Raw genomic sequence first — 21,863 nt, forward strand, 5'->3', positions numbered from 1 at the left:
CTCAATTTCCTCATTATTATAACTAAGATTTTGTCACCTATATTAACATTTTTATTTAACAATATTTATACAAACTAATATAATTATTTTGTAACTTGCATTTTTACTAAAACATGCCATTCGCACATACAAATTCATGTTCAGTTGACAAGCAATATACTTCAGACTTACATTTTCAAGAAAATGTATCTCATTTGCATTGTCTACATTTGCAACAGACAAACACACAAATGAACAGACAACATTTTCAACCCCACCTCTTAAAACAGCTTATAGGTATTAGTTAAAATTTAAATATTATCATCAATAACAATACTGGATACAAGAACAACATTTCAGTGCATTAATACAAAACATTTCAGCACCACAACATACACGCACGGACCGAACATTCCCGTACATCAGAGAACATTCTCTCTATTCGCAAGACTTTTCAACAATCAGTCAGGCATCTCAATCGTGCATTTCTTCATAGTTTCTCCCTCTTATAACAACTTTTTCATTTTTCACAAGCACGAGCGAAACAGCATTAGGTGTCTTTGGTGATTCCCGCACTGTCACAGATTTCGTAAAAACTTTTGATGCCTTTTACCCTTGTATTTTATTTACCCTTTACATCTGTGAGGAGAGCAGCTCTGGTGTATGTATCTCTCATACTGTACGCCTCTTTGATCACTTGATCAGTGGTGTATTTGTGAAACAAATTGAAATCTTTAATGACAGATTTCGTATCCAGGCAAAGAAAAGACATGGGTTCCACCTGCGTACATTAACAATAGCGTGCACTATGTCGCTGACAAGCTGAGGTAAAATTTAGCTCAATTTACCTTATAAATGATGAGCAAGTGTAAGATGTTGCATGCTAGAATCCTAGAGTGATAGCAATAACGTAGTTGTAATAACATCATAAACTGAATGCAATCTTTACACAATCCATTTTTCATAGAAATAAAATCAGTCTTTTCCGATGGGCCGTATTCAACGATACAGAGGGTCGTATACAGCCCGCGGACCGCCAGTTGCCCTTCCCTGTCATAGAGTGTTGAACTTTGGATGCGGAAGACTGAGGCTCGAGCCCAGCCAATCATGCAAGCTAACATCTGACACAAAAGTGTCATAGAAGCGGCACAAAATGATGTGGTTGCTTCAGAAAAGTGCTGTTCATGTCGCATTTACTTTTAGGACGCTATCAGTTAGGTTAAGGTGTTGGTTTAGGGCGATAATGTCTGTTTTGTTCACCTCTCGTCTGCTTTTAGGACACTGTTGGTTAGGTTCAGGTTTGGGGAGTAACGGAATACATGTAACGGGATTACGTATTTAAAATACAAAATATAAGTAACTGTATTCCACTACAGTTACAATTTAAATAAATGGTAATTAGAATACAGTTACATTCAAAAAGTATTTTGATTACTGAAGAGATTACTTTGCATTTTATTGTCATATTTTTTCATTTAATATTTAGTCCTTTCAGATGGAAAACATTTATACATATAAACGATGTGATCCAAAGTGCATTTGAACAGCAGTGAAACACTTTCTTATGATGTGTTACATTCATACGAGCAGACAGAGAAGAAATTTGAAGTAAGTTTGGAGCAGAAGAAATAGAAATAAACCTTGTGTAAATTGTCAGCTTTACGCTAAGTTAAAATGCTATTTCTAGCCATTTTACATGCACGTTACCAGGCACGATCATATTTATTTATCAAGAAAATTCACGTTAGATCATAATTTCTTTTTTCTAGTAAGACCTTTGATATTAGGGCAACAATCATATTCTTGATAATATTTTTTTTATTGTTTTCCTGTAAAAATATCTAAAAATCCTTAAAACAAGATCAATTTGATTTATCTTGTTTTAGAAACAACAATGCATAAGATATTTAGGTTTTCCAGAGAATGTATTTTTAACATGTGTATTTTGTCTTACTGTACTGGCAGATTTTTTATAGTCAAAACAAGTGAAAAAATCTACCAGTGCTGAAAAAGTAATCCAAAGTATTTAGAATACATTACTGACCTTGAGTAATTTAACAGAATATGTTACAAATTACATTTTACAGCATGTATTCTGTAAACTGTAGTGGAATACATTTCAAAAGTAACCCTCCCAACACTGGTTAGGTTTAGGTTAAAGTTTTAGGTTAGGGAGGTGTGTTTTACTCATTAAAAGCTCAATCTAACATTCTCTTTAAAAAAACTTGTCTGATTCCGACACAATTTCACTCACTTTCTACGCCCCTTGCTGGACATTTCACTGGAAAACTGCAGGGAAACGTGTTATGAAGCACGCAATTTCATTTTGCAAAAATTTTGCCTTGGCCATGTAATTTTCATGAAATCAGGCTGTAAATATCAATGCTGGTATTACTAGATCTCAGTGCTGCTTTTGACACTTTCGACCACAACATAATTCTAGACAGACTGGAAAACTGAGTAGGGCTCTCTGGGATGGTCCTCGGATGGTTCAGTTTATATCTAGAAGGGAAGGTTACTATGTGAACATGGGCAACTGTGATTGTGTGTGAAAATCCATGACTCGTGGAGTCCTCACAAGGTCCATATTCTTGCACCGCTCCTGATCAACCTGTATATGCTACCACTAGGCCAAATAATGAAAAGGACCAAATTGCCTACCAAAGCTATCTATGCACAGGGTTCGTACAGAGTCTTGAAAGTTGTGAAAATGCATTATTTTCCCAATTAGGTTTTCAAGGTTTGAAATATGCTTGAATTTTGAATATTTCTTGAAAATGCTTGATTTTCCTGAAGTTGTTGACAATTATAAAAGATCTAAAATTATTTCGAATTTGAAATAGACATTATACAGTTGTTATGTTTGTGGTGTCTCGTTTCTGCTGTAACCACTGGAGGGTCAACTTGGCCTTGTGCTTAGGGTCGTTGTCATGCTGGAAAGTCCAAGAGCGTCCCATGCGCAGCTTTCGTGCAGAAGAATGCAAATTGTCTGCCAGAATTTTCTGATAGCATGCTGCATTCATCTTGCTATCAATTTTCACAAGATTCCCCATGCCTTTAGAGCTCACACACCCCCAAAACATTAGTGAGCAACCACCATGCTTCACAGTGGGGATGGTATTCTTTTCGCTATAGGCCTTGTTGACCCCTCTCCAAACATAGCGCTTATGGTTGTGACCATATTACAAATTACAGTGTGCCAGAAGCTGTGAGGCGTGTCAAGGTGTTCTTGGGCCTCATGTATTCAGACAGAAGACAAAGGCAGGCCTTACACAGTTGTAAAACCTAACTCAGGCCCCCACATACCAGGTCATAAATTATACTGATAAAAATCGCGCCAAAATCAAACAAAGGGAGTCCAAAACAGACTACAGATCCCATGAAGTCTTGCTCACTAAAGGATCGAACTCTCAACTCTTATTGGATGAGGCACACAACAGAACGTCCCTCAACCATGACATCATCAGGAGTAGAAATACCTCTGAAATGCTTCCAGGATTTGCTTCCAGCAACTTTGTTCGCAGTGTATAGACGCAGCTCATCGCTGCTCTCAGGTGCAACCTCGTGGCACAAGGAAGTAACGTCCGACTTGAAACTGTGGCCATACAATCTCCATCTCGCTGGATGAGTTGAGATTACTCTGTGTTCAACCGAACACTCTAACGGATCCGAAGGAGACCGCCGAGCAATCCGTATCTTCATCCGTTTGCCTGCAGAAGTGAAGAGATTAAAGATTTCTCTTCCATCTTCAATCAAGTCGACATTTCTGATTTCTCCGCCAGCCCGCCGAGAATCAGCAGCCGTACCACCCGCAGACAGAGCGAGGAAATGGCCTCCCGTCATCACCCGAGCCTCAAGGAACCGGGTTGGAGTTGAAGGACGGATGAACACACATTCTGCATCCTGCGATTCAAGTAAGAGGTTTACGTCTGGGCAGAGATAGAATATTATAGTGTGTTATTCTTATGTTTCAAGGTTTTTGCTTGTACAGTTTACGGACCGCCATGTCTGCTCATTAATAATACTCAGGGTATTAATTATCACGAATTTGTTTTGCTGTATTGTGGTCCAACCAAATTGGACTGTTGTGCATTTTTGCCATCGCGGGTGAGACCGGCAAACTGAGTTTATCCATTAAAGAGTCAAAGAACGCGGGACTGTTTACGAGCCGTCCACCGCGTCTCTGAGCTATAAACTAACAGCTGCTTTCTCTCCCACGATCGCGAAATCGGCTTTAGGGCCGTCACTTTATTTTCTCTCTCTCTCGTACTAACCACATACACACACACACACACTCTCACACACACACCTGATGTGTTATAGGATTATTTTATTTTCTGTATCTAATCATATCACTGTTTAGTTTGTAGTTGTAAGTCGGAAGTTTATTGACTGCATTGTATTCATTATTAATTGATATTACTGCATAAATAAACTTTGTTATATTACAAAGAGAAGTGTTTTGGTTTGTTTTGCATACACCTGTGTCATGCTGATGGGATGTCAGTGCTCGGATTCAAGCCTTCATTCATTGTTTTTTTTTTTCGAAAATCGGTATTCTTCGGATGTTGATTTTCCTAGGAAAAAAAATCTAATATTGAGACTGTTTTACTATCTGGTTGTTAGTCCCTGATTCCAGGGTGGTGCCCCGTCAATGTTAATCCTTATTAATATTCTATTGATTTTTGATAATTGATAATTATCTTTGATGATTGTTGAATTTGAATGATCAATAAGCTAGTGTTAACTTTAATTAATGTTTCATCGATGTTAACTATTAACGATTATGTTTGATAATTGTTGACTTAAAGGATTAGAAAAAGCTAACATTGATTCTCATCAATGTTCTATTGATTTTAATAATTAATATTTGTCTTTGATAATTATTAATTATTGCTAATAACCAAACCCGCTCCTAAACATACATCCTACATTTACTGGAGCCCCATATGAGGTTTTAATGAGTTAGATTCAATTAATTAATTTAAATATTAATTAATAACTAATTATTTATTATAATTATTAATTATTTCTGATAGTAACACTGATCTAAACAACCAGTAAAGCCCTACAGTGTTGTCGGGCTTTTTTGTGTCATTGGTGCAGTAAAGGCTTCTTTCTGGCAACTCGACCATGCAGCTCATTTTTGTTCAAGTATCGTCGTATTGTGCTCCTTGAAACAACCACACCATCTTTTTACAGAGCAGCCTGTATTTCTCCTGAGGTTACCTGTGGGTTTTTCTTTGTATCCCGAGCAATTCTTCTGGCAGTTGTGGCTGAAATCTTTCTTGGTCTACCTGACTGTGGCTTGGTATCAAGAGATCCCCGAATTGTCCACTTCTTAATAAGTGGTTAAACAGAACTGACTGGCATTTTCAAGGCTTTGGATATTTTTTTATATCCTTTTCCATCTTTATAAAGTTCCATTACCTTGTTATGCAGGTCTTTTGACAGTTCTTTTCTGCTCCCCATGGCTCAGTATCTAGCCTGCTCAGTGCATCCACGTGAGAGCTAACAAACTCATTGACTATTTATACACAGACACTAATTGCAATTTAAAAAGCCACAAGTGTGGGATATTAACCTTTAATTGCCATTTAAACCTGTGTGTGTCACCTTGTGTGTCTGTAACAAGGCCAAACATTCAAGGATATGTAAACTTTTGATCAGGGCCATTTGGGTGATTTCTGTTATCATTATGATTTAAAAAGGAGCCAAACAAATATGTGATAATAAATGGCTTCATATGATCACTATCCTTAAATTAATGCATGATCAGTCATATTTTCAAAATCAATGCCAAAATGTCACAATTTCTGCCAGGTATGCAAACTTTTGAGCACAACTGTTTTGTAATATATATATATATATATATATATATATATATATATATAAACCATGAAATACTCTGCAACCCCCCAAAAGACTGTTTTAAATAAATGTACTTAAAGTCTGAATTAACATGGTCCAAGACCAGCCACTGTTTTCAACTGTCTCAGCAGCTCACAAACAACGAAAGGCCGACACTAACTCCATCCATCTCGGGAGTGTTCTGACTCTTGAGTTTGGTTTGAGTTTGGTTTGCTATCAGTGCGCAGTGTGTTTTTCTTATAAAGTGCATTGAGAACGCAAAGTGCTACGAAATCACTTTATTTTCATGTAATTCAAAACATTCTTGTAATAATGTGACACTGGTGCACAGAAGAGGAGGATGTGGCATTTCACCACATTGTAAATGAGGAGCATGTTTAAAAATAACTACGCAAGAAATACAAATGTCTTCAGTTTACCATTAAAAAAGGTTTGAGGGTTTAATAGGACAAATGCTTTGTGAATGTAATGAAATTACAACAGAAATATTACTGTTGTACTACAATAAAATGAACATATTCAATAATTAGCATTTTATATTACATTACAGCAATATATTATTACAGTTTGCTTATGAAATCTCTTAAAAATAAATAAATAATTTAGTTTAATTTGTAGGTAAATATTGTTGTTTATTCATCGGCTATGTATTGATATATTGGTTTTTACCTATTTTAATATGATAAACATGAATATTGTTCTTCCATGAACTCATTAAGTGGAAAACGTGACTTAATTGTTTTAAACTTGCAGAAACCCAGTTTGATAAGCAGTGTTACATGTTCTAAGGCTTTGCTGACTGTGTGCCCCAGCCTGGGTATATACATTTATCCCTTACATAATTTAGATGTCAGAACAGCTGAAATCACTCAACATATTAAAGGTGCACTCAGCGATTCCTGAGAAACACTGTTGATATTCGAACTCAACTGCCAAAACAAACACACCTCCTCCCGTCAGTGCTCCTTTGGAAGCTCCGCCCCCCAAATTTTACGCACACCAGCTCCAGACACTCACAACTCTCCTGCTACTAAATCTAACATCACAACAACAGCATATATGGGTTCTGTGAAACATAGCAAAATTTATGTTACCCACCTATCGAAAAGAAAAAGAGCAACTTCTGCAACTGTCTTCAAGCCTTTTACCTCTTGGAGGTCTCTCCACTGCTGAAAAGCCTCGCCGATGTTGACGCGGCTCCTAGCCCTCGACTTATCATAATCCTTCTTTTTTAGTTTATATTCATCTGACCTTTTTCTCTTGGTCTATTTCACAGCCATTTGTCCTCCTTGGAGTTTAGAAAGTTCGCATCAGCCAGATTTACCATCACTCTTCTCATTAATTTCTCTCTTGCTATGCCCCCACCCCCCATCCTGTGCACACGCAAGAACCACTCCCTGTTGCTGATTGGCTGGAGTAGTGTTGTGTGGATCGGTCTGATCCACTTTGTTTTTGTCCCATTTACAGAGCCAGGGCTGTGTACAAATACTAGATTTTGTTTTTCAGCCCACCCACAGAACGGACAGCTAGCAGACTGTGAGGAGATATTTGCAGAATTTGACAAAAAGTGTATTGGATTAGAATTACTGAGTGCACCTTTAACAATAACATACTATTCTTGAAATCGGTCTGATAATTGCAGTCACGTCTTATAATGATGTGGGGGAAACAATCCCATCACACTAAATTTATTTTTGCTACAGATGTGCATATTTAGAGGTGAGGTTCCACATGCTTCTCATATCTTGTCACTGAATAGCTTGTATTTTTCAAAGCAGTCTTCTTTTAGCCTTTATTGAAATAGCTCGGGACCAAATTTCAGTTGTAGAATTTTTTTTATTTGAAGTGGAAAAAAACCCCACACCCACACAAACTTTCTTTAAAAATAGCCAAATCTATTTGATATTTGATATTTCACATGATTATGAATAAGTAAAGACAGCAACCAGGATTTGTTTTCCCCCATGGTAATTCACGACCTATAGATAACGTCCTGGTTACTTGCGTAACCTCCGTTCCCTGATGGAGGGAACAAGATGTTGTGTCAATGTAGTGACACTAGGGGTCACTCTTGGGAGCCCAAGACACCTCTGGTCTTTGATAAAAGGCCAATGAAAATTGGCGAGTGGTATTTGCATGCCACTCCCCCGGACATACAGGTATAAAAGGAGCTGGTATGCAACCACTCATTCAGGTTTTATGCTGAGGAGCCGAGACAAGGTCCGGCCATTTCAGCGGGTAGTTCAGCATTGTGGCAGGAGGGACACAACGTCTCGTTCCCTCCATCAGGGAACGGAGGTTACGCAAGTAACCAGGACGTTCCCTATCTGTCACTCACTCGATATTGTGTCGATGTAGTGACACTAGGGGTCCCTATACGAAACGCCACAACTGGCTGAACTGTGTTACGTGAACTGGCGGTGTGTGATGGCAGACCACTGTGTGCCTCGTAGCCAGCGCACCAGGCCGACACGTAACCTCCCCTAACATAGTTATGAGTGTCGAACGGCCCTTTGGGGACAAGTCGACTACCCAAAAGATAGAGACAGGCAAACCCAGTCGTGGCCTCTTTTCCCCTTCTTTTTTCCACTCCCTACAAAAGAAAGGGATTGTCCGACTGGGCCGCCAGGTCTAGTCGGGGGGTGTCCCTCCCAAAGGGAGGACACCGCGGAGACCACACCTCGCCCAAAGAGAGGGGGGGATATTTAAGTGGAAAAAATATGTCACATGGTCTTGCTGACCATGTGGAGAGTCTCAAGGTAGATCCTACCCAACAGGGGAGGAGTTACTACAAACATGGAGACTGGGGCAGAGGGGCTCTGCCCAAGGAAGACGCAGTTTGCCAACAGGGAAACAAATTAGCAGAAGATATATATCGCATGAGGTTACCGCCACATGCGGAGCACCTACCCCAGAACAGGGCTCTTAGTTAGCACGTGTACTGGGCTGGCAGCTCAGTCTCTACAAAAACTTGACTGCCACAGGGCTCGGAGGAAGACAACCAGGGAACATAGTTTGTGAACACTACTGGGAATTAATGGTGCACATCTTCAGCTCAGAAGAGGTGGAAGGCGCTATGTGCAAGCAATACACCCGGCCGGCTATCCCGGGCTTATCCGCTTGTATTGTGTGCCACTACCTGGGACGAAACCGGTTCCACCCAGAGGTTGTAGAACCTTGCAAAGGTGTTGGGTGTTGCCCAGCCTGCTGCTTTGCAAATGTCTGTTAGAGAGGCATCCCTGGCCAGGGCCCAGGAGGCCGCTACACCCCTGGTAGAATGGGCACCGCCCTACCGGGGGTGGCATGTCCTGGGCATGATATGCCATAGCTATGGCATCAATGAGCCAGTGGGTGATCCTCTGCTTGGAGACAGCGCTTCCTTTCCATTGTGCACCAAAGCAGACAAAGAGCTGCTTAGAGATCCTAAAGCTCTGCGTGCGATCCAAATAGATGCGTAAAGCGCGCACCGGACACAGCAATGATAGGGCTGGGTCTGCCTCCTCCTGGGGCAGCGCTCGCAGGTTCACCACCTGGTCCCTAAAAGGGGTCATGGGAACCTTGGACACATAGCCCGGTCGGGGTCTCAAGATCACGTGAGAGTAGCCGTATAGCCCCTGGCCGCCCCACCATCGAGGATAGTGAGGGCGGGGGAACTGAGGAATCGGGACCGGGCAGTAAAAGGTGCCCCCCACGATTTCATCAACTCCTCGTGCACTTCTGGGAAGAAAGGCACTGGAGCGGGATGTGGCTGCTTTGAGCGGTGCCGCGAGCCCAGGAACCAATCGTCGAGCCGCGAGGGTTCATTGGAGAGCGGAGGGTTCCACTCTAGCCCAACGCTTGCGGCTGCCCGGGAAAGCATGTCCGTCATCTCTGCATCAGCCTGTGACTGGGCAGTCATCCCCGAAGGGGGGAGCCCAGCTGAGGCTTCTGCATCCGACTGGACAAGCCCGCTCTCTGATGCTGTGCTGGAGAGCTGATCATCTTTGCGGGCTCCGAACAAGAGGCCAGACTCTCCGTGAGACGAGCCGGCGGACTCATCCGAAAGCCCAACTGGGGCAGACGAGCGTGCTGGGGAATGGGAGGTCCGCGGGGGTATACCCGGCGGAGGCGATCCCATTGGGGTCCCCAAATCGCCCCCAGTGCTAGCCGCGCTGGCCTCATACCCGTAGGTAGAAGGACCGAGGCGGGGAGCCGCTGGGGTGACTCGCTTTCTTACGAAAGCTTTCTTGTTTTCTTTTCAAGCTGTGACCGCAACGTTGCCATGGTCATGTTCTCGCAGAGAGAACATGAACCATCCACGAACACTGCCTCCATGTGGGTCGCGCCCAGACACGAAAGACAGCGATCATGATCATCCGAAATTGAGAGATAACGACTGCAACCAGGAATAACACACAATCGGAAAGGCATCTTTAAAAAGACATGTCTTTAAAAAGACGTTCCGTGTGTACTGCTCTTTTAGAGAAATAAACTCTTTCAGAAAATATACTCTCTTTTTTCTGCTGAAGCACCCAGGGGCGTTCTCTGCAGTGCACCAGTGCAGAGGAGGGAGAAGCCACTGAAATGCGCCATCAGATCCAGCAGACGTGAATGAACAGTAGAAATTCAGCTCAATGAACATGACCGATCGGCTCCGAAGAGAAAATCTGAGTGAGTGGTTGCATACCAGCTCCTTTTATACCCGTATGTCCGGGGGAGTGGCATGCTCGCCAGTTTTCATTGGCCTTTTATCAAAGACCAGAGGTGTCTCTGGCTCCCAAGAGTGACCCCTAGTGTCACTACATCGACACAACATCGAGTGAGTGACAGATAGGGAACCAGTGTTTCCAACTGTATCTGTATGTTAATGCAAAAATTTGGTTGTAATCATATTAAGGATTCCTGTGGGTTTAAAGGAATTCTTAAAATTAAAATTTTTATAGATTGGGCAATGTTTGAAATCACAGGGGATGCTTTTTTATCATTTCATGTTTGTAAGGGTCATTTAGAATTGGATAATGTTTAAAGCTTCGAGGTGCTTGAAAAAGATGATTAAGGTACCTTGAAAATGTTTGAAAAGTGCTTGAATTTAACTCTTTAAATGCTGTACGAACTCTGTATGCAGATGACACCCAGATTTACCTAGCCCTATCACCAAGTGGCTACAGCACCATAGACAACCTGTGCCTGTGCATTGAATAAATAAACAGTTGTATGTGGTTATGTGCCAAAAATTCCTTCAGTTAAACAAAGACAAAACATGAGTCATTGTATTTGGCAACAAAGATGAAATTCTCAAGATGAACAAACACCTTGACTCCAGAGGTCTAAAGACAAAAAAATCAAGTAAGGAATCTTGATGTCATTTTGTAGTTAGACCTTATTTTCAGTGGTCATGTCAAAGCAATAATTAAATTAATTTCTTATCCAGTCAAGACTTAGAAAAACTTGTTCATGCATCCAGCAGGGTGGACTTCTGCAATGGGAACCATTAAACAGCTCCAGCTCATTCAGCATGCAGCTGCCAGCATTCTCACCAGAACCAAAAAAAATCTGAGCATATCACGCCAGTCCTCTGGTCTTTACCCTGGCTTTCAGTCACATTTAGAATTGATTTTAAAGTACTATTAGTCTACTAGTTTATGAATCCTTCAGTGGCCTAGGACCTAAATAAATTGCAGATATGCTTATTGAATTTTGGACCTTTAGGACCACAGTAAGGTGGTTGATAAAGTTTACGGAAGTGGCCGTTTCAATAACACAATATGATCGACCTCTGAACCCTGGTGCACCTGTCCAGTGTTTTCACTAAAGGGGCGCCGCGAACTTGGTGTCAAATTTTTGATCTTTTTATTCATATTTTTATTTCTTGTTCCTATGTGATTTTATAATGGACTTTTATGTATGTTTATTTTCTTTATATATCTATGTAAATCACTTTGAATTACCACTGTATATGAAATATGCTATATAAATAAGCTTGCCTTGCTTTACATTTTTTAATTTGTCTATTTACAATGTCCAGCAGTCTATGCATCAAAGGAGCATTATGTCATCTCTGTCTTTTTTTTTTTTTTACTTTTTTTTTTTTAAGTAATGGAAATTCCCATCACAGTGTCATTTCTTCCACAGCTCAAATTCTGTATTGTGTTTAATAGAATTCAGTGGTGAAAATGTCAGTGATTTATTTTATTATTATTATTATTATTATTTTATATTTTTGAATGTTCTTAAAATAAAACGGCCAAATTTGTCTTGTGAAGGCTAATTTTATAGCTAACAGTTTATGTATTCTAAAAACAACCAAATTACATTTTCACACTTTTCACACAACCAGAGCTTGATTTGAAATGGTGTCCAATAAAAATATTCTGTTCACAAGTGATAATACCTTGAATTTTCTGTTTTTTCGTCAAGCATCACTTGTCACATATTTCAGCTCATGCATGCTCTTCACTGATGTTTTATTTATTTATTTATTTAGTTTTCATTTTAGTTTTAGTTTTTTTGACTTGGTAAACAAGTACACTGAATTTTAAAAAAAAAGAACTTTTATTAGGGCCGACATTTTTTAGTGTGGTGGAAATGAAGCCACAACTGTTGTAAGTTTTGTACAATTGATTGAAATAATTTTCAGTTTTCACTATAAATATCTGTTTATATGTTTTAAATGTAATAATTTGTATTTTTAAAATAGATTTTCATAGTTTACCATTGAAAGTCTGGGTCTGGGGCAAGGCTAAAACAGTCAAATCTATACATAAAATACATTTGAAAAGTACCAAAAATAAATGATGAAGGCCAGGTAAAAAGTTTCCAAGTCAGTTTTAATGTGACCATTAACATAAAAAATAAATAAATCTGTTTAAATAAAAATCAACCCTGCTACATGAAAGCGTCCAAAGTTTAAGAATCAGCTATGGTAAGGTAGTATTTGACCTGTGGCTTCTCTTTCTCATTATACCGTTTAATGCGTCAAATACTTATGTAGCAGTTTGTTTTTCTAATCCACGCATCTACAATTCTATTTGGCTTGCTTTGGTAGTTGTGGTTTACTTCTATTTTCATGTGTATTTCTTTTATTTTGTCCACCCATTTGTATTTAGCTTCTTACAGAGAAAGTGAACTCTAATCTCACAGGATCTGACTTGTAAATAACCTCTGAAAATCTGATTGCCTATTTAAAGTGTCTGGGTTTTACATCTTGCTGATCTACAACTTCATTAATATTCAGTAAAAACACTTTGTAATATTGATGAATGTAAGCCTGGAGTTGAGAGCAGGGCTTTGAATACAAAGACAGATACAGAGACTTTAGATGTTTTTTTTCTTCTTTTTAAGTTTAAAGCAATTGCTGCCTTCTCATGATTTGTGGTATCATCTTTCTAATCTTGTATTTTTTTTTTTGTAAAGAGATGAAAGGGTGAGCCAATCCAAATGAAACCATATTACTGGGAAACATGGAGAGAGTGATTGTCCTTCCCTTTTAGTTTCTTCTAATCAAATAGTCTCCTATGAACAAATAATCAGCATTACAAAATGTTGAATTTGACTGAAGAATGTCATCTCTTTGTCTTGTAGGCAGGAGAGCTGTTGAAGAGGCTTCTGACTTATGAATCTGAAATCCATCAATCTTCAGATAGTGAAGAGTCGTCGTCATGCAGCTTGCCCTCACTTCTGGATGACAGTGTGGAAATCAAGCCCGCCAGGCCTTCTAATAAATATCCTCAAGCCATTCGAACACAAGGTTGAAATGCTTTTTTGAAATTATTTTTCTTGCAAATATCTGTTCATCCAGTTTGAAACGACTGATTTGTAGTCCATGTAATATAGAACAGTTTAAATACCTATTGGTATTAAGAGCCATACTCAGCCATGCAGAACAGATCAATGAGTGCGTTTGCATGCACTTTAAAAGTCTGATTTCAGTCGGACTAAAGCAATAATTTGTCTTTTTAAAATGTGATGTAAATGCATTAGACCCACAGAAAACAAACTAACGGACCTAGATAATGCAGTTGTAGATCGGTTCTGTCGAGCATGTATACACTTCAGTTGGTCTACCATAAGCCTCTGTATTATGCACATGCTCCGAAAAATAGAGGTGCCGCACAACGTATTTCACCCGGAAGTCGAATGCAGCACAAAGCAGAAAAAAAGAAGAGCAACAACAACAACAACACAGCTTTTCATTCAGAAGTGATCATCCCTATGCCGTATTCCCTTCGCAGACTTTACTATCCACTGTGAGAGCTTTGGAGGGCTGAAAGGTGCAGGGCTCAAACATAAAGTTTATTTGAAACTCACCTTTTAAGTCATTTTTATTGGAAATTCTGTTTGAAGTGATCTTACAGCTTGGCTACTTTGATTGTTCTCCCTTTGAAGTGCCCTTCAGAGGCAGATTTTTCTTGTTTGTAACAGGGACACATGACGAAAGCTAGAATTGTCATTTTTGGATGGATCAGCAGTCTGTAAACCATTCACACCTGTGACACATTGATGTGCCTCTAATTACTATTATTTTGTCATTGACTAATCCTGCTATCTGTCTGCCATAACACTCATCTCACCCAACACCAATCTTTGCAGTAGCAATAACTGACTTTAAATTAATAAAACAAGTATAAAAAAAAAAAAAAAAAAAATCATGATCTTATGTGGACTATTTTCACACATTTCATCATAAAATACAATAAATGAGAGTAACATGCATACTATGTCCAGGGTTAGCATTGGTGACATGAATGCAGTTTGTAAACCTTACCAATTATCTACTGAAAATATCTTTTGATAATCATAGAGTGGTTATAATGACTTCTTTTACTGATCTCATGTGGATTCCATTCATAGAATGAGGCAAAACATGATTTTTATTGAATATGCAGCCTGAAGCAAATGACTGGTACAGATATACTGTAGAGCTGCTTATGTATTCAGACAAGAAATACCAGCGATTACAAGGAAAATATAAACAAACTATATATTTTCTTAATTGTCTATTTATTCACGACATCTCTCCTCAGTCTGAATGTTATTATTACACTTTACACAGAGATTATAAGGATGAAACTGAAGCAAGTAGATCGCATATACACTGGCGGCCAAAAGTTTGGAATAATGTACAGATTTTGCTGTTTGGAAGGAAATTGGTACTTCACCAAAGTGGCATTCAACTGATCACATAGTCAGGACATTACTGATGTAAAAAAACAGCACCATCACTATTTGAAAAAAAGTAATTTTTGATCAAATCTAGACCAGCAGCCATCACTCCAACACCTTATCCTTGAGTAATCATGCTAAATTGCTAATTTGGTACTAGAAAATCACTTGCCATTATATCAAACACAGTTGAAAGCTATTTGGTTCGTTAAATCAAGCTTAACATTGTCTTTGTGTTTGTTTTTGAGTTGCCACAGTATGGTATAGACTGGCATGTCTTAAGGTCAATATTAGGTCAAAAATGGCAAAAAAAGAAACAGCTTTCTCTAGAAAGTTTTTAGGAAAGAATGCTATACAATGCTTGAAATTACCAATTTCTTTCCATAAGAGTAAAATCTGTACATTATTCCAAACTTTTGGCCGCCAGTGTAGTTGGAACAATCCAGGAGTAAACTGCGTCATCTTCTCCCTTCGGACACAAGCACATCAGATAACGTACATCTGATCTGCACCAAAATCAATGCTTAAAGAATGCAAGAAATGCACATGGCTGTAAAGTTGTCCATGTTGTTGTGACAGTTGTGTGGGTCAGCTGTAGCTGAATTCTTCAACGTGCTACTATGATGCAAAGGTCAACCGGAAAACATCTACGTCACTTTCTCAGCTACCATCCTTTCTTCACAGATTCAGTAGCGCATGATGTCATGTATACTTGGACAGAGAGATGAGGCCTGTAGCTTGACAACACAAAAACCTGCGGTAGTTTGATTATAATTGCCCATGTAAACGTACTCAATGAGAGAAACAGTAAAGGGACATAGCCTGCCAAACCACATTAATGACTCATTTTCCATGCCAAAGCAAGGAAACATCAGCTCAGTGACTCGGCCTGTTTGAGGGAGAGGGGACCTTGAATAGTCGCAGGATGCCAGAGCTCTGTGACCCTCATGAGAATACACTTTTGCCCAAATCGAATTTCTGACAAAGCCAGCCAGCCTTCACTCTCCCATTAAACCTGTCTCAATCAGTCCTGCTGTTCAGATTTAAAAAGCTCCCCACCCCCTCCCCAGCTCTCTCTCTTTTTGTCCTCCTTTGTCCTCTGTCTGACTCTCCCACATCTCTCTGAGCTATGCTTTCCTTCTCTTTTCTTTGTTTCAGGAATTCAAAGTGCTGAAGAGGACAGTGCCGACCAAAGCCCAGTGGAAAGTATTCCTATTAGAGGTAAAAAGGCAGATCGAAGAATCGCCCATTCGGGAGTTCTTCTGTGCCCGTTTTGTCTTTCTCCTCATGCAGTAGATAATGGGGATCCCTTTTTTGCCCGACTGGATAGCTGTGAAAGGATGATCAAGGTGAATCAGAGGTCAAAGTCCCACCTGAAGAGTGGAACAGTTCCTCTAATTATCGCCAGAGAAAACAAACCCGTCTCTTTTCTTCTTCCCTAGGTATGGGTGAAACTGAGATTCTCAGAGCGTATAATGCGGAGGTTTAATTGTCCATCAGCCAGGTCGGGGGTGCCGGGCAAGATCTGTCATTGGTTCTCATTATCTGCTAAACAATGCCAGCCAGAGGTAGACTTGAAAAGACTGGATGTCGAGGCATCCTTTGAAAAGACTTGGGTAGCGAGTCTCAGCATCAGCTCAGAAATGTAAAACTATCCATTATTCCACTTGGCTATCTGATTTCAAACTGTGCCTTTCATGCACAGGGCTAGCCCGAGAGCGCCACAGAGCGAGAAGTCCCAGCTTCTCACTGCAACTAATCAAAGGCATTATGGCAGTAGGAATCCGCCTCTGCTGTCCCTGGTTGCTGTTTACAGGTGGCTAATGAAGACTGTGTTGAGTTCTGTTGCCTTTCACATTACATCACTTTGCAATGACCAGTGGAAGCATCGTCCAAGCGTCGTCCTTATATCTGTCCATATCGGTAAACCAGTGAGCACAAATGCATTTTATGGATATGGCAAACGAAAAGGAATTCTTTAGATGCTCTTTGTACATAATACTAATGCCTGTTTTTTGCCGTCATTATAGCAGGTAATACAAGTAAAAAGAACAAGTTTGTTGCAGCCATATGATAAATGTCAGGATAATGAGATGTTGCAGTGTAATTTATCTTCACTTTAAGCTTTGGGGACTTAACCACTTTGCAGTTTGTATTTGTGTGTTTTTTTTTTATTTTTTATCCTTTTTGCTTGCTGTCAACAACATTTCATCATTTAAAACTCACATTTATTTTACAAGGCTCTTTTTTTTTTCTTTTCTTTTGGTCCTTTTCAAAAAGTATTTTATTCTTGAATGCTCACTGGTTAAAGATCTCAAATTTGAAAGTTTATAGAACATGAAAGAAAGAATCCTATAAAATGGTGCGGCAACACAAAAGCCGGTAGGTTCTTTTTTCCGGAGACGGTGGCCTGTCAGGCATCAGGATTTGATCAATAGTTTAGTGCTCACTCACTCTGTTTTTCACCATCTCTCTTTGCTCATCAGAGACCTTAAAGAGCTGCTGTTGGTTCATCAAACATCAGACCTCTGGAAAGTTGGAAGTTGAGGTCTTTAGCAAATATTTTACTAGCTGCTTTAAAATGTTGTATTTTTTCTGTCTCACTTTTCTGTAGAGACCAAAGCATATCAGCTGCTTAAACAGTCTGTTGCACAAGAGAGGCACTGGAGTGACTCAAAGGAGGAGGACTCAGAGCCATCAGGTAACTGGGAATATTAACAAATGTTCTAAATTTGAGATACATTCATGCAATATTTCATGTTTATATAATGTGAAAAAATATAATATTTATTTAACAACCTTATTTATATTATATTTGAATTGTGACATTTGTGGTACATCAGATCTATTTTTTGAGTTTCTATTTTTTTTATTTTTTTTGCAAATATTTATATTAATATGGCCCATTATGAAAAACAAAAAACAAAAAAAACATACCTTTTACCTTTTTTTTTCACGCTAACTAAAATAGGTTTTTCAATGGACGACTCTTAAACTATTACCACCAATCCTAAATATGGGGTTGAAGACTAGTCATTTATCATTACTAACACTATAAGCTTTATATTGTTACATTAAGTTTGAAATTGTTACATGAAATTTATATTTAAAATAATTATCATTCAGTTTTTGGTATGCCCTGTAATAAATGACACATTATTATTGAAAAATAGTGACCCATGACATTTCTCTCTCATATCATATTTTGTGCAACGACAATCAATCTTGTTACATTTAAAATATTTCAGGGTTGAGTGTTACAGGTTTAAAGTGCAAAAAATGCCTAATAATGGCCTTAACTAGCAAAAATGATTGCATGCCACCACATTATTCACAGTCAGTAATTTATGCTTTGTGCTAAGAAAAATAAATGCATTTTATGTCATCAAATATGATGTCATAAAGATTACAAACCATTACTTGTAAAGGGAGGAAATATCACAAATTCTGCATTTTCTTAGAATATGCATTAAGCATTTTAGGAAAAACAACAGACATTGAAAGCATATTTTAATTTCAATAAAGCAAATGTTTCTATATAAATGTCTATATGATGAATGAAGGTATACAAATTGAAAGACAGTCTGATAATAAACAATTTAAAAATAAATGTGACAAAGCTTAGTATTTATTTTATATGTGTTTAGGTATTTACAAATTAGGACACCTAATCTGGACCTACTATATAATTTTATGCTGTTTTAATTTCAAGTAATATGTAATAACACACCCATTTCCCTCTCTTTTTATTTAAATGATGAATTTGTTATCAAAAGACATCATCAAATTGGAGAGAACTGAGGCGCTCTGGGACTCTTTTACACATAATAGTCAGTAAGTACTCACATAATTATGTATAAAAAATAAATAAATCTTCTTTAATAATAATAAAAAAGCAATGCTTGTTTGTCCTTGAAACACTATAGCATCATTAATTTCACGTGGGAGGCATCAGTCAAGCTGTATTTTTGTTCAGAGCTTCCTCTCTCATCACTGGCATTACTTGATTGCTTCAGCAAATCAGGACTTTGAATGATGAAAAAAGATCTTGAGAGTACAGTGTTTAGGTTTTCACATCAACACAAGTTCACACAATCAGCTTAGAAACACAGCCCTCCTAGCAGTGCCTCTCCTCCGTGAATCCATTAGGGCAGGTAATGGATGGGTAAACCTTGTGAAGAGTAATCGTCTCTGATTTCACATGCTTTCCGAGCATCTTGCTGACACAAGGGTTGAAAGTCTCCCTCCCTGTCTTTCTGCCTTTTTTCTTTCTTTTTCCTTTCTCCCAGTCTTTTTGCCCACTCTTTGCCCACCTCCTCTCTCTCTCTCTATCTGTCTCTATCTCATTCAGCTAGTTTACACTATTTGCAGAGGAAAGGGTATAGCGATCACACTCTGTCAGATCTCTCTGATGGATGCCACAGTCTGCCCAACGAATGGCCTCATTAATAAACATAAGCCATTTCTAGTGCAAGATGCTTTTGGATCATCTCAGAACCTCACATTCACACAGAGCTCCTCGGACAACCCTGCCGAAGACTCTCTATATTGCTTATAGAGGGTTAGAGGATGTTTAAAGCGCATAGTAAAGATGATGGTTAGCTTGAAAAGGGAAACATTTGTATGCCTCTGCTTAGCTTTCTGGTGAAAATTTTTGTAGGTTTTTATTTTTCTTCTTTTTTTGCCGTGTTGAAGAATTCCTCTCGCCAGTCTCTTCTCGTGCTTTATTGCCTCTACAAGTACCCTGCAATTGAGCACCAGCAGAACACTACATGTGCTGTTCCCCCATCCTCTCCTCTCTTTTCCTCTCTCTCTCCTTCACTTACTACTGTCATTCTGTCACCGAGCCGATGGGCACCTTAAAAGGCATTATGGCTCGGCCTAAAATTAACTAAAAATATACTAGTAAAACAAAATAAAATAAATCAAGTGCCTCTCTTTCGTAATTATAATTTTGTAGTTAAGCCGGCAATGCCGCTGAAGAATTTGAGTTTAAAGCTGGCGCTTTGGTGCAAAAAATGCATTTATGGGCCTTTGTGCTCCTCCTCATGATGTGTGTGGCTGATTCATTAAGTAATTGGTTTGCAGTTGTTTACATGAGTATTAAGGCCCCCTATTCAGCAGTCTAAGAGAGATACATTGTGCAAATGTTGCATGTTATGAATGCCCAATGAGAGGCAGGGGGCCAGGCCTATTGGCCAAACACTGCACCAGGCTGAAAAGACCAGAGAAAAGCGTCAGGCGCTGCTTTGCATAGCAATGACTCGCCAATAATAAGCTTTCCAGAATAAATACATGCAGTCCATACAAAATGCAAAGAGATACTCTTAACACATTTATGTGTGTTCATTTCACTATTATAGCACTGAAGAGAATCAGGGTCTGTCATATGCACCCCTTTTTTAAATTACCCTCCCTGCTCTCTGCTCTCATCAGCGTGCCGTTCTTTTTTTTTTTTTTTTTACAATGAAATACTGTTATTGAGCACTGTTTATATATATATATATATATATATATATAAATAATTTCGAGACAATGTGGACAAATCAGCCTATGTTTATTTAGGCTGTTTGCTGGAGTGATACAGGAAGGGGAGAGCTGGAATAAGCAGCTGCACTCCATGTAAAGACCTCTTGTTCCTGTGCTTTGTTTCAGGCTGCATGCCACAGCTTCCTCCTCTTCAGCAGCTATTGTGTCCTCTTATACTGCAGGCATGTAGCATGGCTCTCGCATCTTTTTATCTGTCCTATTCTGTTGCTTTATGAAAATAGCTGGTTAGGATTAGTAACGGGTTAGAATAACATCTTCAGAATGCTTCAGGATTTCAGCAATTTTTCACAAGATGAAGGGGACAGAACTGTTGTGTCATAGAAGTAGGGGGTAATTGTAATTTCTCGAGCATTTTTTTTTTTTAAGTGTGTCTTCAGTTGTCTGTAAGTGAGTGAATGTTTGTGTGTGGCACAGAGCACTAAATAGCAGTTGCCAGTTGGGGTCCATCACTCAGTTTCTTTGTGCCTCTCTCCATCTGTCTGCATTGACCACAAAAAAGGAGTATCCTCTGTACACATAATAACATTTATTTGAATAAAAGATAATAAAATAAATATAAAAGTAATGGTGATGGTTACAGTAACTAAAATATACCCTTTCTTTTAAACTGATTTCTTCAAATTTGAGCACTTTTAGCACTGTGAACTTATAGTAGGTAAAATTTTGTTAAAACCTATTTGTATTTTTCTAGAAATGTCCAACAGTGTATGGGCATGCATCATGAAGTGTCATTTTTAGACAGTTTTTCTGAATGTCATGAAAATTCCCCCCACAGCATCATTTTCAGCACAACTCAAATTGTGTATTGAGAATTATGTTTATTAATAGAGTGCTGGTTTCCAATACAGTTTTAATAAGCCTTTTATATAACATAAAAAAAATAAAAAATAAAATAAATAAAAAAATCTCTTTGTTTTGATAAAAAGCCTGGGACATGACATTGCTTCAAGTTGAAGAAACACATCTATAACTTAAATTCTTAATGTTAAATATAAAGTTCATGTACATATTATTTGTCTACCTAAGTGTAGCACATCCAGTTTAGTTGAGGTCTCCTTTGTGCACAGCACATTTCATTAGAAAAGCCACTCTGCCTGTTGCTCTGCAGTTTTGGTTGTTGACCAGCAGAGGACACTCATATTTAGGCCAGCTGTGTGGTAACAAATCAGAGGCAGCCAGTGACACATAGAGGGCGCTATCATTACCTCCCTTCCAGAGCGCTTGGCTCTCACAGATGTCTAATCAATGGCAAATCAGTACTTATATGGGTCACAGCTAGGATGGGTGTAGGAGGTGCTACCTTACACAAACAATGATCCAGA

At 38.8% G+C, this 21,863-nt stretch overlaps 1 protein-coding gene across 6 annotated transcripts in view; it reads left to right on the forward strand.

Annotated features, from left to right (window-relative positions):
* The window catches only part of kiz (kizuna centrosomal protein), a 134,866-nt gene that overhangs the window by 91,464 nt on the left and 21,539 nt on the right, over positions 1-21,863 (forward strand). For 4 of the 6 annotated variants that reach the window (XR_007892188.1, XR_007892186.1, XR_007892187.1 and 1 more), the window contains 4 exons: positions 13,411-13,576; positions 16,150-16,340; positions 16,434-17,692; positions 18,768-18,825. Coding sequence is in view for 2 of the 6 variants with exons in the window: in XM_051646223.1 (XP_051502183.1) it covers positions 13,411-13,576; positions 16,150-16,212; positions 17,606-17,692; positions 18,768-18,825 (374 nt within the window). In the remaining 4 variants the exon portion in view is untranslated. Of the gene's footprint in view, positions 1-13,410; positions 13,577-16,149; positions 16,341-16,433; positions 17,693-18,767; positions 18,826-21,863 lie in introns of those variants that run through there. The other 2 variants (XM_051646223.1, XM_051646224.1) reach the window with 2 other exon arrangements.

The sequence above is a fragment of the Myxocyprinus asiaticus genome, chromosome 20 (assembly GCF_019703515.2).
Source record: "Myxocyprinus asiaticus isolate MX2 ecotype Aquarium Trade chromosome 20, UBuf_Myxa_2, whole genome shotgun sequence".
In the NCBI taxonomy this organism is placed as follows: Eukaryota; Metazoa; Chordata; class Actinopteri; order Cypriniformes; family Catostomidae; genus Myxocyprinus; species Myxocyprinus asiaticus.